The 15,698-nt window shown below is 42.1% G+C and overlaps 1 protein-coding gene across 1 annotated transcript; it reads left to right on the forward strand.

The window, feature by feature from the left end:
• Window positions 1-515: 515 nt before the first annotated feature.
• dhrs13b.2 (dehydrogenase/reductase (SDR family) member 13b.2) lies at window positions 516-5,811 on the forward strand. Its single transcript, XM_088078547.1, has 8 exons — window positions 516-653; window positions 1,580-1,756; window positions 1,838-2,116; window positions 2,225-2,554; window positions 3,749-4,096; window positions 4,188-4,280; window positions 4,398-4,417; window positions 4,532-5,811. The coding sequence occupies exons 1-8, from the start codon at window positions 608-610 to the stop codon at window positions 4,544-4,546; spliced, it is 1,308 nt and encodes a 435-aa protein (XP_087934673.1). The 5' UTR covers window positions 516-607; the 3' UTR covers window positions 4,547-5,811.
• The last annotated feature ends 9,887 nt before the right edge of the window (window positions 5,812-15,698 follow it).

Below are 15,698 nucleotides of genomic sequence, written 5' to 3' on the forward strand. Positions count from 1 at the left end.
TAAAAATAAAGATATTATTATTATTATTATTATTATTATTATTATTATTATTATTATTGTTATTATTATTATTATTATTATTGTTGTTGTTATTGTTATTAGTATTAGTATTAGTATTAGTATTATGTGCTGCTTGGTTACCTGTGACGCGTCTTCGGCGCCGCCGCAGGACAGATGCAGTTTTGCAGGTTTGCCGGCATAAAAACGAAACCTTTTATTTAATATTACTGTTTACTCCATGATGAATTATCGCTAAATGTTTTTGCAGCTGCAATTTTGAAAACGTGTTTTATCTTTGCTTTCTTAATTTGACTCGTGTAATGACGACATACACTAGTTCCCACTAAATATATAACCCAAAAATTGTCAGTTTATCAGTGTTTAGGGCACACGCTCATTGTATCATTTAAAATGTCACAGTTTCATACATATTGTACACCTTTAAAGATGTTTTGCCAGTGTCAGTGATATTTTATCTACCTACCACGTGATGCGAGAGGCAGGCACAGCAGGGTTTTTCCTTCCTCCAAAATGAAAGTGAAAGTGTCTCGTCAACAACTCGGTGTGAGCTTTCACAGCAAAGACAGATTCCTACTAATGTATTATCATGAGTCTGATCCTAAAGATACTCGGGTACTTATATCTGTGTTTAGGTAAGTGATTGGCTTCGACCTTGTAACACATTGTGCCGTTTTTGGAGCATGTGTAGTAACTCATAAGACGTGTAAGAAATGACTACTATAGATAGCATTGCTGTATACTGTACTGTTCTATACTTCACTGTACTGCACTAAATCATAGGCTGTTACACTGCAAAGTACTGTACGATAGTAATAAAATTATGCACTACTGTACCACACCGACCTGGACTATAGTTGTGCAATACTGTAGTATACCATTGTACCCTACTATAGTATGTTGTTAATACTATGTTTTACTGTACTATACTACATTTAGCTATACCAGTGACATACTTTTCTGTACCTATACTTCGGTATTATTCTGCTGCTTATCTGAAAATGACTTTGTTACCTCGTTAAGAAAATTGCTTTGTAAATACTGGTTATTATTATTATTATTATTATTATTGTTATTATTATTGTACTATAAGATACTATACCACAGTATACTATAATAAACTGCACTGTGCTATACTAATACTATGTGTTACTAAACTATACTACACTATGTTATGCTACACTATACAATATTATACTGTACTGTACACTACTAAATAATAATGTACTATACTACAGTATACTATACTAAACTATACTGTGCTATTCAATACTAGTACTAATACTATGCTATGCCATGCTTTACCATGCAATGCTTACACTAAGCAATACTACACTGTACTATAATACATTATACTATAAGATACTAAATTACGGTATACTATGCTACCGTTACTATACAATACTCTACTGTACTTTGTTTATCACACCATACTGTACTATACTTAACTAATACTATACTTAATTGTACCATACAATGCTATACTATACTATACTATACTACAGTATGTTATATTATATGTTGCCTGACTTTATTGATTTATTGTGTGTCTCCGTCTCAGGTGTGCAGTGTGTCCATCAGGTGTCATGGCTGCCCTGTCAGTTCACTGATGAACATGTGTTTGTGAATAACGAGGGTCACACGGAGACTCAGCTCATCCACAGAGACGCTATGCTGCAGTTTGGTCAAAAAGGAGACGCTCCAGTTAATCCATATGCCATCACTTTCCTGATTACCGGTAGGACCTGGATCTTATTATGTACTGCAGGACAAACAGACTGAAACCTGCTGTTTTCTAATGTCCTCTGTCCTTTTCCAGGATCTAAGTTGGACCTGCGGCGGCACGTTGAAGGAGTGGAAGCGGAGCAGTTGGAGTGTGAGCTGCATCGGTACAGTACAGAGGGCATCTTTGTCCGCTGGCCAGTCCAGGAGGGGGCCCAGGAGTACAACTACTGGTTTATCTGCACCCTCAGAGACACCAAGGGCCTGTTCACAGTCACCAGCTTCCTCAGACACCCCTCTGACCAGCCCGCCCCAGGACAGCAGGACTACCGTAAATGGCCTGCCATCGGGGACAGAGACGTACTCATCACAACAGGTGACTCTCAGCGTCTTGTTTTACTAAATTACGCTTTATAACGAAATCAAACCAGTCTAACTAAATGTGTCTCTGTGCGCCTCTGTCTCGTCACACCTGTCTCCATAGTCACCATGGTCGTTAAAACACAGTCTCCATCAGTGAAAGCGGGTCTGGGCTCCCAACAAAAGCTCCACTGCCAGTTTGCTGTTGACCACAAAGGACCGAACGTCACTGTGGAGTGGCACTTTCAACACCGTGGAGAGAGAACGAGACTCTTCAGTCACACCAGCCGCTCGGGACAGACCCAGGGGACCGGGGTGGGGCTCAGGAGCCTGGCAGGCGGCGATGCTTCCTACACCCTCCCCTTCACCAAGATGAGCAGTGAAGGGACGTACATTTGTTCGGTGTCAGTGAATCCGCTGTTCGTCAGTCTGGATTTAAGTCTGCATATCGAAGGTGAGGATGAATCAAAGAGAGGATGCTCGAGTGAGTCATAATGTTTTTGTTTTTGGGTCCTTTGACAGACACGGATCCCCAGAAGCTCGAGATGTTTTTGGCCTAAACGCCGTGGCTCGACAAAAGAAGCGAGTCCGTGGCGAGTGGAAGGGTTGCGGTCAGCTTAGACATGTTTGTAAAATCAGCAGGACAGAGAGGAGCGGCTGCTGCAGGAGGTTTTAAACAGCAGAAACTACAATTAGAGGATATACAAGTGACTATGAAAGAGGGACTTCAGCTTTTTTAGGCGCATTTTTAATTTCTCGTAGCTATTTGGGATTATAAGGACCTGATGAGAGTAAGAAACAAAGCACTGTCTATGAAAAAAAAGATGTCCTCATATGGGGATAATTTTCAATAATCAGAAGTGAAAAAAACCTGATAAAACAGGTTTTTCGATGCCTAAATATTACTGTGCAAAAAAAATGCAAACAATGCAACATTTGTTTAATGTTTTGTATTTCTATGGGTCAGAGGTCACTGTTAAAGACTAAAACTGTCAAAAATTGTTCACTTCAATGCCTAAAAATTCCAAAAAATGTAACATATCTAAACGCTTTGTGGTGTGTACGTTTTATAACTGTGTGTGAATTTGCCTTGCGTCACACAGTCTAATTGGCCTGTCTGAAATGATACGATAATAAAGTCCTAATGTCCTCAAACAAGACAGTAATAAAAGTCCCAATGTCCTAAACTGAGACAAAAAAGTCCCAAGGTCCAAAAACGAATACTAAGTACTTAACTGCTTCTTAGTGTAAATAAAGTTTCAACCATAAAATCTGATCAGATTTCATAACTTGTCCACTAATTTTAATTTTGAGATTTTTGCTCATTGCCAATGTTTTTCAAAAAACAACAACAATAATTTGCTCAGGTTTTAAAGGGTTAAATAGAATGAGATGAATTACTTCCTGGCTTCTTGACAGAAACATAGATAAGGCTGCAATTATCAGTTACTCTATAAACTGTCTGAAAAAAGCGAAAAACACCTGAGCTGATGTGTTCAGATTATTTTGTCGCATCAACAGTCGTATGAAGATTGTTAATTTTGCTCACAACATTGTCAGCCAGACTCAAACTAATTAGAAAAATGCAGAATTTGCCTTAAAAATCATTTAAATCGTTAAATTAAAATCATTTTTTCTGTCTCCTCAGAGCCTCCACGTGTGTCCCTCAACATCGGACCCACTCTGTCCCTGCAGGAGGGCGGGGAGCAGAGGGTCACGTGTGACGCAGAGAGCTACTACCCTCTGGATGTGGAGATAAAGTGGTACGTGCAGGACCCGGCGGCGGTGGGCCAGAGGGTGGGCGCTCCTCTCCCGAGGGAGCTGCAGAACGTTCTGCTGTCCAGCCACAAACACAACCAGGACAAGACCTTCTCGCTGACGTCTTTCTTCTACCTCCAGGCTTCACTCAGGCACTCGGGGAGACAGTTCACATGCAGCGTCTCCCATCGGTCCCTGAGAGTGCCCATCAGAAAGAGCTTCACCCTGACTGTTGAAGGTGAGCAGAGGATGTCGCTGCAGTACCGCGAGCTGCCACACAGCGGCAGCAGAGGGACACATCTAACGCCGTGTTTGTTTTCTCTGCTCAGAGCCCAGCAGCTGGATGTTTCACCTCACCGCTGGCTGCACTGTGGTCACGCTGGTGGTCGTTCTGTTGGTGCTGCTGCGTTACCTGCACACAGGTGAGCGTGGAGACCCTCATACAAACATGAGAGAATTTCTCATCAATAACCACTGTGTTTGGATTATTTTGGCAAAAGTAGTTGACACAAAGTAATTATCTGTTATTTTCTCCACAGCAAGAAAAAAATCAGTGCAGGTAAGATGGTGCAAAAATATATATATGTATATATTTTGATTTAACTATTGCCGTTAATGCAAAATAATGTTCCATTTCTGTGTGTAAATCTGTGTTTGTGTGTGTTTTGAGCAGAAGAAGCCATACTGAGCAGCTCGTGAAGAGTCAAAACACCAGTGAAGGCGGACTGTCCTCCTGCTCCCTCGCTCATGTTTGTTTTTAGGATGTCGCAGACGTTTGATTTTTGTTTGTTTCGAGGTGAATTTGGGTTTCTGTGAAACTGAAGGTGTTTTATTATGTATATTTTGATCCTGCTAAATACTTGACGTTGACACAAGTGATCGGCCAACTGGATGAACAGCAGTCTGCAACAATCCAAGTGTTAGCAGAGTTTTTGACTATTACACTGTAATATCTGACAAGTTGATCTTACTTCAAATAATCTTGGAAACAAGTTACCCTGAAGAGGGAAAGTAAATTAAATCATGAATCTTAATTTATGTTTATTTGATATAGAAGTTTTAAGTTTATTTTAAATTTAGCTGCGTTTTATTAGTTTTCTGAAGTTGTTGCAACTTAAAAATGGCAATTGTAATGACCTTGTTCTTTCTAAGTGTTTTCAACTTCAGCAAACCGAGTTAGTCTGACTTAACTTTATCACGAAAAAGAGGATTTTGCCGATAATAAAATTAGGAGATCTGCGAGTTCTGCTTTCTTAAGAAAATACAAATATGATTGAGTAGTTTGCAACAGATATATAGCACAGCATACTTGGTTTACTGAAGTTGCTAGCACTTAGAAAGATTGATTTAATTAAGTTTGTCATTTTTAAGTTGCAACAACTTCACTATATAAAGTACATATAACTAAACTTTAAGTAAACTTAACAATTCAATTTTAAATACACATCAATTAAAATCAATAGTCACATTTACATGCATTTTCAAGGTTTCCTCGATATTTTTTTTTAAGTAAAATCATTTTGTCATATTTTACAGTGTAGGATGTGCAAACATGCAAGTGCACAAGAACATGAGGAACATCTCGTCTGGTTAGAAAGCACAAAGACTCAAAGCAGCGCTCGAACACGGATGTAAACAGCACGTGATTTGAAATAAAATCGGCTTTGCCAAAGTTTTATGAGGAAGTTAATGCATTCAACACATTTTTAGACTTCAACGACACACACTGTGTGATTTGGTGAGAAACGCTGAATGTTTGTTTATAAGAAACCTCCACAGGATATCGTTATAGCTGCAGTGTGAGAAAACCAGCTGATTTTATCGCTCATGATGTAATTAAACAGCTAATAATCTTTAACCTGTAAATGTAATGCATATGGCACCTGTTGCATTTGTGGATTTAGATTAATATGTAAAAAGTTTTGATAATTAAATACCTTGGGGGAAATTAAAGGGCCTCGTTTCAGCTATTTCTCTGTGACTAAAAATGTCATTAATCACGTGATCTTAAATGTGTCTTTTGCACTTCAGTGTAAGAAAAACAGAGTCGCCTGATAAACATATGACATTATTTATTCTAGTGAGGAATCTCTTACTCTATAACAGGCTCCTAAAGGTATTCCTACACTGTAACAAATTTTCCTGTAAAATTATTATTGGCATCTTTAGTTTCCAGCATCCGGTCATTATTTTACAGTGTCATTACTTCAACAGTATATTACCAATGAATTTATTATTATTCTGCAGTAGAATTTGTGGTACACAGTATAATATTGGCTTCAAAAAAAGCTTCCACATTTACAGTGTTTGAACATAACATAAGTCTTATAAGACTTATTTTTCTGGTTTCTGGTTATAAGAGAGAATAGCTCATATTCTCAAATGTTGATTGGACTTTCTCAGGCCATGAAAATGTCATATTGTAATAATTACTTTTGTTGGTGTTCTCCTTTTAGTGTAAATCTTGAAACTCTGATAAAATCACAGAGCGCCATGGTCTGATGTTGCTTTCTCTTAAACGCAGTCTCAACTCTGCACACGCAGGTGAAATCAAAGCTTCTTGTAAACCTTCCAGCTGACCTCTGGAAATCCTTTGCTTTCGTATTACATGCTCTCTCATTAGAAACACACTCACAGAAAAGCGGGCTTGTAAAACACACTGAACCTCGCTGCTCGTATACGTCAGCTTTGAAGCTTTGAAGCTTTGAGGTGGACTGATGAAGGGGAACTTCAAGAGGAGGACACCTAAACTGGTCAGTCAGGTCTGAGTCCATTTAGAGGGATAAACAGAGCTTTAGTTAGACTGAGACCAGATGTGTTTGTGTGTGTGTGTGTGTGTGCTGTCAACCTGTGCCCTTAGGGGCGAGTGTGTGTGTGTGTGTGTTTGTGTGTGGCCCGGGTTTGATCACAAATGTTCAGACACGACAAATCAACACAGTCTCACAGAAGTACGTGAAATGAACACGACCTCTTGCCAAAGCATGACGTGGTGGGTGAGAAATGTGTTAAAATTACGTGCTGGCGACATAAAAACTACGTCAATGCAAAGTCTGTTATGAGTTGTTGCAGTTTTGTGGTAAAAAATGTTGCAGTTTGGTAAAGGTTAGAGCACAAAAACAATTAAAAAAATTCTTAAGTTTAGAAAAAAAATAAAGGTTTCCGTTAAAACTGTAAGGGTTAGAGGACGTAAGTCATGCAAACCATACAAGGGTTATACCAGGGGGTATATATACTGTATATATATATATATATATATATGAAGCTCCGTATATGTGGAATCTTCTGCAGAAACACTTGAAGTTGCACTCTTTGGGTCCTCTCTGTTGTTTCAAATTGCTGTTGCAGGATTTTTTTTAATGTCATCTCCTGCATGCCAGTGTCAGGGTGTATCTTGGCTGGTCTTTTAATTGTGTCGTTTTTATGGTTTACTTACAGCATATATTAACATACTTTTTCGTCCTTCCTTGTGGTAACTTTTCTGTGTTCTTTTTGTGTTTTATAGTGTTGTTTTTGAGTTGTTTATTTTTATTTTGTATTTTTATTCCATATTGTCTGTCTGTAACTTTTGTTATTCCCCTTCCTGGACAAGACACATTTGAAAATAGACTTTGGTAACACTTTCGATGAAGCCCATGCATTATAACAAATAATGAACATATTAATAATGCATTATAATGCCTATATAATGTTGTATAATCATAGTTATAAGCACTAATGGTTATTCATAATGCTTCAGTAAAAAATAATCATAACTCATTAGGATGCCGATGTCTATAATGAGTTATGAACATACTTATAATGTGTAATGTAAATAGTGTGCATATAGTTATAAGCATGTCTGAATATTCACAATGCTTTGTAACATTCCCCACAGACGGAATTGCACAAAAAAGCTGTTTCGAGTGGTTAAATGGGAATACTGGTTAGGAAGAAACCACGAATATGTCATTCTTGACCTTCTGATTCATGACATAAGAAGGTAAAGCATACATGAGTGTCACTGATAGTTACGTGCACATTTATAAATGCTTATAACTACATGCACATTATAACACATTAGAAGTTTGTAATTCATTATAGGCATTTGCATCATAATGAGTTATGATTACTTTTTAAAAGCATTATAGATAGCCATTAGTTCTTATAATGATTATACAGAGGCATTATAATGCATATCAAGTGTGTTCATAATACATTATGATGCATTATAATGTATTATAGACATCATATAAAGTGTTACTGAGTTTTTTCTGGTTGAATTAAGGATGAATGAATTATGTTGTGAAGCAATATTTCACATCAGAAAGCAATGCAACAGGCTGTCCCCAAATACCTCATTTGAAGATATTGTACATGCTATAAAATGCAAAGTAGAGGTCAAAAAAGGCCTCTAAGTTTCTTAATACTCCTGTCACTTTTACATAATAACTGCACTAATGTCTCAAATTAACACCGTACTGTTTGATTTGATGGTTGAACAGTCAGACCTTTTCTCACGGTACATGTTGCAACTTCTAATAATTTCTAAATATGACACACCACTCCTGAGAAAAAGTCCATGCGACTTTTTGACATGCAGGATGTATTTATCTGAAATGCCTACATGGCAGACATGCCCCGGTCAAACACAGCATGGAGCGACACATTTAAATAATACTCTTAATGCTATTTAAAAAAGAACACTTCAGAAGAGTTGCTCCACACAGATGATGGATGCAACTTTCTCTAAAGATGCTTCAGAGGTTTTCTCACGCTGACAGTACTGAACTACTGTGGGAATCCTATATTTGGCATGAAAACCAGAAAAAAAATAGGCAGAAATCTTGGCTTCTGGCAGCTTCAGTGGAAAAAACGTCTACACTGGCATCAGTCCTCATAGAGCACAATGCCTCCGTTGGGCTGGTTTGATCTTGACATTTCAACAGAGGTTTACAGTTACAATGTACGGCTCTGCTGGGAAAACCTCACTCCATCACAACGGAAAACAACAAGTTACGTCGTTTCTGGTCCACAACAAACCCCAAATGATAATTCCTGAGAAACGGATGAACATGACGGTTGGGAGACTAAATGTTTCCTCAGTGCTGTATAATTACGGTGACCTAATCCACTCGCAGATCTTGACACGATAAGACTGTAAGACAGGAGGCAAGCCGGGGCCAGTGCCCGAGGACGGCTCATTTCACTGTAGATACAGCCAAACACGCTCTGATTCCTGGATGTTGTAACTGTGCAGAGATCAATTAGCTCAGCAGATTGCAGGAGGCTGCAGATAATTTATTGATTTACTCACTTTTCTCTATGCGGTGTGCATTATATAGTGTAATATATAGGGAATGACTGAACGAGATTTCGGATCACTACGCTGGAATTTTCTTCCTCCAGAAATACACGACTGCATTGTGGTATACGGGAGTAAAACGTAGGGTACGTCATATTTACACTCAAATTTCTTGTGCATTGTGGGTATTTTATAGTGTATGAAATTTCCTGCTGAGAATTCGAGCACGAACGGTTGCGAACACAGCTTGTGTCTTCAAGTTGTGCTGTTATAAGTAAACAGTGATGTAAGGGAAAAGTCTTTTTAATGATAAATAATTGATTTAATTATGACATTTACTTAAAATCGACCAGGAACTAAATGTCTCTGGAGTTGTAGTTTCAAAGGACACCTGCATCATGTGGGCTGTTATCAGTAAAAAAGATGCATTAACCTGATTAAATAACAGATTAAAAATGTTTTCTTCTACTTTTTCAGTCATTTGGTGCGTTTCCATTACAGAATTACGCATTTCATCAAGTTACAGCTGACCGCCAGAATCGTTAGATGTTTCTATGTGGCTGAATTAGTTTGTTTGGTGACCAAAATTTAATGTCAGGATAAAGTTTTATGCCAACATCAATTTGACACTGAAGACAGATGATGTTGATGTTTTGTTTGTTTTAAGTTGTGTTATCACGTCACCAAAATCCATCATTTTCCAAACATCTGGTGCTTGTTATGCGATTCGGAGCACGTGGACCCAAATCCAGGAGACGACAGACGGCTGGAACGCAAACAGAAAACTGTATTTCAGGTCAGAAAACCAAATCCAGGATCAAACAAAGACTGAACTGAAAAGCAGGACTTAAATACACACTGGACTGATGAGGGGATGAAGCGCAGGTGGAGAAAAAGAGCGGAGAAGCTCAGGTGAGGTGAATAAGGTGATGAAGCAGGAGAATAGGCAGGGAGCTGATTGGCTGAGAGAAACTGAGGAGCAGGAAGGACTAATGAGGCTGGACAGAGGACAGCTGTGTGGACGATTAACGAGGGACAGAAAAATGAAGTAAACTGAAACCCAAAAAGCAAGAAAAAACAATCATCTTAATAAAGATACCCAAGTGAGAACAAAGACAAAATAACTAATGAAGACAAATTAAATGAGTCTTAAACAAACCTCTTTAATTGTAAATATGGAGCCCAAGACCCAATGCAAACTTCATAATGTTAGTATCCAAACAACGTAAAAGTTTTTAAACATTTAAAATATCATCAACATGATTCACATTCCAACCAAAATTTAATGTCTGTCTGACATCAGAGTGGTTATAGTCTTTCTGTCGTCATATTGATGTTGTATATATGCACTGTGTTATAGTGTTTATTGTGTTTTATAGTGTCGCTTATGTGCCTTATATTGTCGTTGACGTCCTGGTGTTTTGTTGTTGGTCTTGCGTCTGTTTTGTGTGGGACCACAGATGGAAATCTGCTGTAACCACTTTCTCATTTTTCTATGTAAAAATCATTAACGTCATTGCACACTGTCCCTTTATAAATAAAAAATCGGAAATATCAACAGTTGAAGTACCAGACTGACATTCTGTGAACGTCTGTAGGCTTGTTTTGTAGGTTTACATATACATTAACCCTTTGAAACCCTTTGATCTCCCCCCAAAATGCAGGAAGAAGGCAATGAGCCACTTGATAAACAATCACCCAAATATTAGACAGAAATTAGCAAAATGTTACCTTAAATTACCTTAAATAAGCAAAACAAATAAATTAAGTAAAAGGAAATAAACACAAATTCTACCTTAGGAAATTGCTATTTAAAAACAATAATTTTAGATATATATTTATAAGAATTATGAATATAGTTTTCTCTAATTTTTTCCCATTTTTTGATAAAATCTATAAATCTCCCTGCAGCTAGTCAATTTTGAAGTACCTTTTACAATTTTTATTTGCAGTTTGTTGGACATTTCTCGTCAGTCTGCTCATTGCTCTTTATCAGTATTTTCAAAAGAAATCAAAGTAAATTTCTCAGCTCACAGAGGTTTAAGTGCTTGTGAAAGGCGTCAACAAAACTGATGTCAATCCAGATTCTAAAGGGTTAATTCCTTGTATTTTTTTCTGTTATTGTGGTTATTTGTGTATCTCTGAACTTTCTGCTACCAGTAGAACAATATATATATATATATATATATATATATATATATATATATACACACACAATAATTGGCATCACATGCCTTTCTGTCTGCTCTGATGATTTCTAAGAACTGAACTTCATCGTAAAAAAAACCCAAAACCGGCAGACGGAGCCGCGTCATCGAAAAGTTTGACGTCCTGAGGATGAGACAGGTGATCGTCATAAAAGAAAGAGATTGGTTCCAATCGCCAAGCAGATGGAGCCAGAACCAGAGCTCGGCACGGCTGGGCGAAACGTGAGAGACGGAGGCCATGAGCGATGGGACGGAAGAAGCGACAGGCAACAGATGAGAAAGGAAGCCCTCCCCTGGGGAACAATGCGGATGCAGGCTTCGAGGGTAAGCAGTAGAGGGCACTGGCAGCCCGGTGCCAAAAGCCCCAAGGAGAGTGAACCGGTGCAGTAGCCGATGTCGTACATCTGGGGGCCCCCGACATCTTGGTGCCAGATGCCCCAACGAGAGCGAACTGTCGAAGTCACTGGACGTACAACTGGGGGCAGCGGCACCCCGGTGCCAGATGCCCCAGCGAGAGCGAAGTGGTTTGGTTGCTGAGCATGCACAGCTGGGGGCAATGGCATCCCAAAGCCAGGCTCCCCAGCAAAAGCGAACCGCTGCAGGTGTCGATGTAAGCAGTAGAAGGCACTGGCAGCCCGGTGCCAGATGCTTCAAGAAGAAAGAAACGGCGCAGTGGGCAAGGTCGTACGGCCGGGGGCACGGCATCTCGGTGCCAGAAGCTCCAACGAGAGCGAACCGTCGAAGTCACTGTGGACGTACAACTGGGGGCAGCGGCACCCCGGTGCCAGATGCTCCAGCGAGAGCGAAGTGGTTTGGTTGCCGAGCATGCACAGCCGGGGGCAATGGCATCCTAAAGCCAGACTCCCCAGCAAAAGCGAACCGCTGCAGGCGTCGATGTTAAGCAGTAGAGGGCACCGGCAGCCCGGTGCCAGATGCCTCAAGAAGAGTGAAACAGTGCAGTAGGAGAGGTCATACTGCCCGGGGCACGGCCTCTCGGTACCAGAAGCCCCAACGAGAGCAAACTGTCAAGGTTGCTGCGGGTGTACAACTGGGGACAACGGCATCCCGGTGCAGGGTGCCCCATCTAGAGCGAAGTGGTGCGATTGACGAGCATGCGCGGCCGAGGGCACCGATACCCCGGTGCCAGAAATTCCATCAAGAAACGAATGCTGCAGTTCTTGAGGTTGAGCAGTAGAGGGCACCGGCTGTCTGGTGCCAGGTGCCCCAAGGGGACAGAGCTGCTATGGATGGCCAGGAAGAGCAGGAAGTGGCGCTGGCATCCCAGTGCCAGGCAGTCCAACATGAGCGGGCTGCTCAAATTGAGGAGGGAGAACAGTCAAGGGTGCAGGCAACACAGCGTCGAGAATCCCAGGTCAGGTGAGCTGGCGGGAGTGGGAGGGTGCCACGACACATCAGGCGCCTCAGGCAAACCTGACCTCTCAGCTGGTGGGACCGAGGTGAAGCGACTGCTGCGGCCCCAGCGCCCTGCTCTTGCTGAGGTTTCTTCCTTTTTTTTTTTGGGAGTTTTCCCTTGGGTGATGTGAGGGACTAAGGGCAGAGGGATGTTGTAAACTGTACAGCCCACTGAGGCGAACCATGTTTTGTGATAATGGGCTCCACAAATAAAACCGACTTGACTAAACTTGACTTGACACGCCAGAGGCAGCATGTCCCCGCTTCCTATTCGGCAGGGTCCGCCGGAAGTGGTTGAAGACGAACCGGCCCTTTAACAGAGGTACTGACGTCATGGCGCACGACGGGAGCCGCCGCAATGACGTCACCCGGAAGCGCGCCGATGTTGACAGAGCGGCACTCAGATGTCAGGATGTCAAAAAGCTTTGTTGTCAGGTATTCCCCGGCGAGACAGGTGATCGTCATAAAAGATATTCCCCGGTCTTCGAAGGCGACCGGCAATCGGGAGACCTCGCTGGAGCGTGGTGACGCCTCGCTCCAGCGCACATCGCTCGACGGCGAGCCGCCGAGCCGGCGGAGTCGAGACAATGGCGGGAGGCCGCCACCATCCTCCGCGGCAATGAACCGCGGCGGCGCGGGGCTGCACGGGGGCGACCGCGTCCTCTTCTTTCCGCTGAGGGTGGCGGACCAGGAGACGCAGAGGAACCGTCGGCCGAGCCGTACACCTGGATGGTGAGCAGAGAGGAGCCAGGTGGAACACGGACCACGAAGGGAACCGAGGGGCCGGCGGCCGGCGGCACTGCCGAGGTCGGCGTCTCCGGCACGGACGCGACAGAGAAGTTGTCGGCGTCGGACCCTGAGGACGCCTGCACGGCCAGATGGAGACGGTGAGGGCCATCGTCACGGCTTCGACCGAACAGGTGAGCATAATAGGGGCGAGTGAGCGAACCGCTACGTGGTGTGTCGGTACGCGCTCGTGCAGAATAACGAGGACGAAAGGGGGAGATCGGGTTAGGAGGATATTTAAGCCGGGAGAGGCGCGGTTTAGGTGCGGTAGAGGTGTGGTCCTGCTCCTGAAACTCTGCTATATAGCTTCACTAAATGAAAAACCTAAAACCGGCTCTAACTATAGTACAGCAAGTGGTACACACTTTGCCTGCTAGAGGAAAATAAAAATCAGGTTCCTCTTCTCCCTCTGGAGTTTGAGCGTGCTCACGACCACATGTTTATTCATACTTGTGTCAGTCAGTTGATATGGAGAGTGCTGCATGAGTTTATTAAGGCTGGCTGTGACACGGTGTGTGTCTAAAGTTTGCAGACTGACCCTCTGACTGTCCCAGCAATAAACTGGTAACTTAAACTGAGTGGAAATTTCATGTCAAGAGCCGGGAAGGTCCCGTGTGTGTGTGTGTGTGTGTGTGTGTGTGTGTGTGTGTGTGTACCTCACAAGACCCTGTGACCAAACCGCTGGCCACACACTTAACTACTGCACGCATGATGAAGATCCATGTAGAGCGAGTGGAAAGTTGTGTTGAACGGTGTGTTTTGAGAGTGTGTGTGTGATCTGTTTGAGCTTTAATCTGTGTGTGGCTTCGGCTCTCTTCTTTTCTTCCCCGTCTCCTTTTTCTTTTCACCACAAATATCCAGATTTTATTTCTTCCTCGCTGTTCGTTTCTGTCTCTCGAATTCAGCTCCAAGCGCACAACTCCGATGACCTCCGGATAATAAACAGCTGTAATGACGGTCCGAACGTCTGGCTCTCCTCTGTCGAGCTGTTGTGACAGATCTGGAATAACACCAGACTGATTTCCAACACAAAGGGTGTTTAGAAAAGCAAAGCAGCTAATTGCCGTCACTGTTCACGCTGACAGACTTTGACTCATGCTTGTTTCAAACTCTCTGCGCTGCCAGTCTCTCGGTGAGGTCAGGTTGCACAAAGTCTCACCAAGTAATAAAAAAGAATAAAAATACATGCAGCAGCTTGGAGGCGATGAGCTCATGCATGCAGTTTCGGGCCTGGCTGATGGCGCGCTGCTATCAGCCAGCAGCTTTGGCCGCTCTTGGTTTTCATGCTGAAACATCATAGTTGCATAACAGAGAGAGAGAGTGAAATATGATTTATATGGCGTGCTGCAAACCAACATTTAAGTCGGATCGTAAAACGATGTGTCATTGAATAACTATGCAGCCATGAAAATGTTTGGAGAAAATAGCCCGATCAGTTCACCGGGGAGTTTCTTGGTTGTGTTTTTTGGGAAACTGTTGCCAGAAAAGATTGTGTATTTGTTTGTGTGGTGCTAACACAAACACAAAGCAACTCCATTCATGTGGTGACACTGAAGAGACAAGCGCAGGGCAACAAAATGGGATGTACGTATTGAGATGAATGACTGTGTATTTTTGACTTTTATTCCTCCCTCTGTTTGTGTTTATGTGGAAACTGAAGGGGAATAACTGTAACTGATGCTTGCCCCTGTGCCAGCGTCTAACTGCCCCTTTTATACACTCCCCAAAGGACTTTTAAAAGTCTTCATTGTGTGCAAAACCTTCGAAAAGGTCGCCTCCAGTTGCAAGTTTAAGCGAGTGTTGGCACATTCATGCACACACTTGGAGGGCACATGGTTTAAACACTCTCAGGGTCCCAAAGCGTCGTTCGAAGAAGCCGGCGTCCGTCGAGGGACAAAGCAATAGGTCAGCAGATGATGAAGAGGCTCCATGGCTACCGCGCTCTGCTTTGTAAAAGAGTTGTGTTTGTTGATGTTGTTGATGGCAACAGGGAAACAGGACGGTCCTCGTGGTGGTCATTTGAACTCTGCCTGTTGTGCCAGCTGGCTTTAATGTCGCTCTCACTCTTGGACATTAGATCTTTTTGATGTCAGGTGGAAATGAAAAACATTTGCATGCACTTAAGTTTAGTTTTCATTTGTTGAAGAAAACAA

This window comes from Plectropomus leopardus, chromosome 6 (genome assembly GCF_026936395.1).
Source record: "Plectropomus leopardus strain MGB_pleo_1.0 chromosome 6, ASM2693639v1, whole genome shotgun sequence".
NCBI classification, from domain to species: Eukaryota; Metazoa; Chordata; class Actinopteri; order Perciformes; family Serranidae; genus Plectropomus; species Plectropomus leopardus.

Excerpts from the sequence above, each read along its gene's own strand:
- dhrs13b.2 (XM_088078547.1), top strand. The coding sequence starts at position 608 with ATGAGTCTGATCCTAAAGATACTCGGGTACTTATATCTGTGTTTAG. Across the intron at positions 2,555-3,748 it reads TTTAAGTCTGCATATCGAAG|AGCCTCCACGTGTGTCCCTC; the intron begins GTGAGGATGAAT and ends CTGTCTCCTCAG. Across the intron at positions 4,281-4,397 it reads GCTGCGTTACCTGCACACAG|CAAGAAAAAAATCAGTGCAG; the intron begins GTGAGCGTGGAG and ends TTTTCTCCACAG.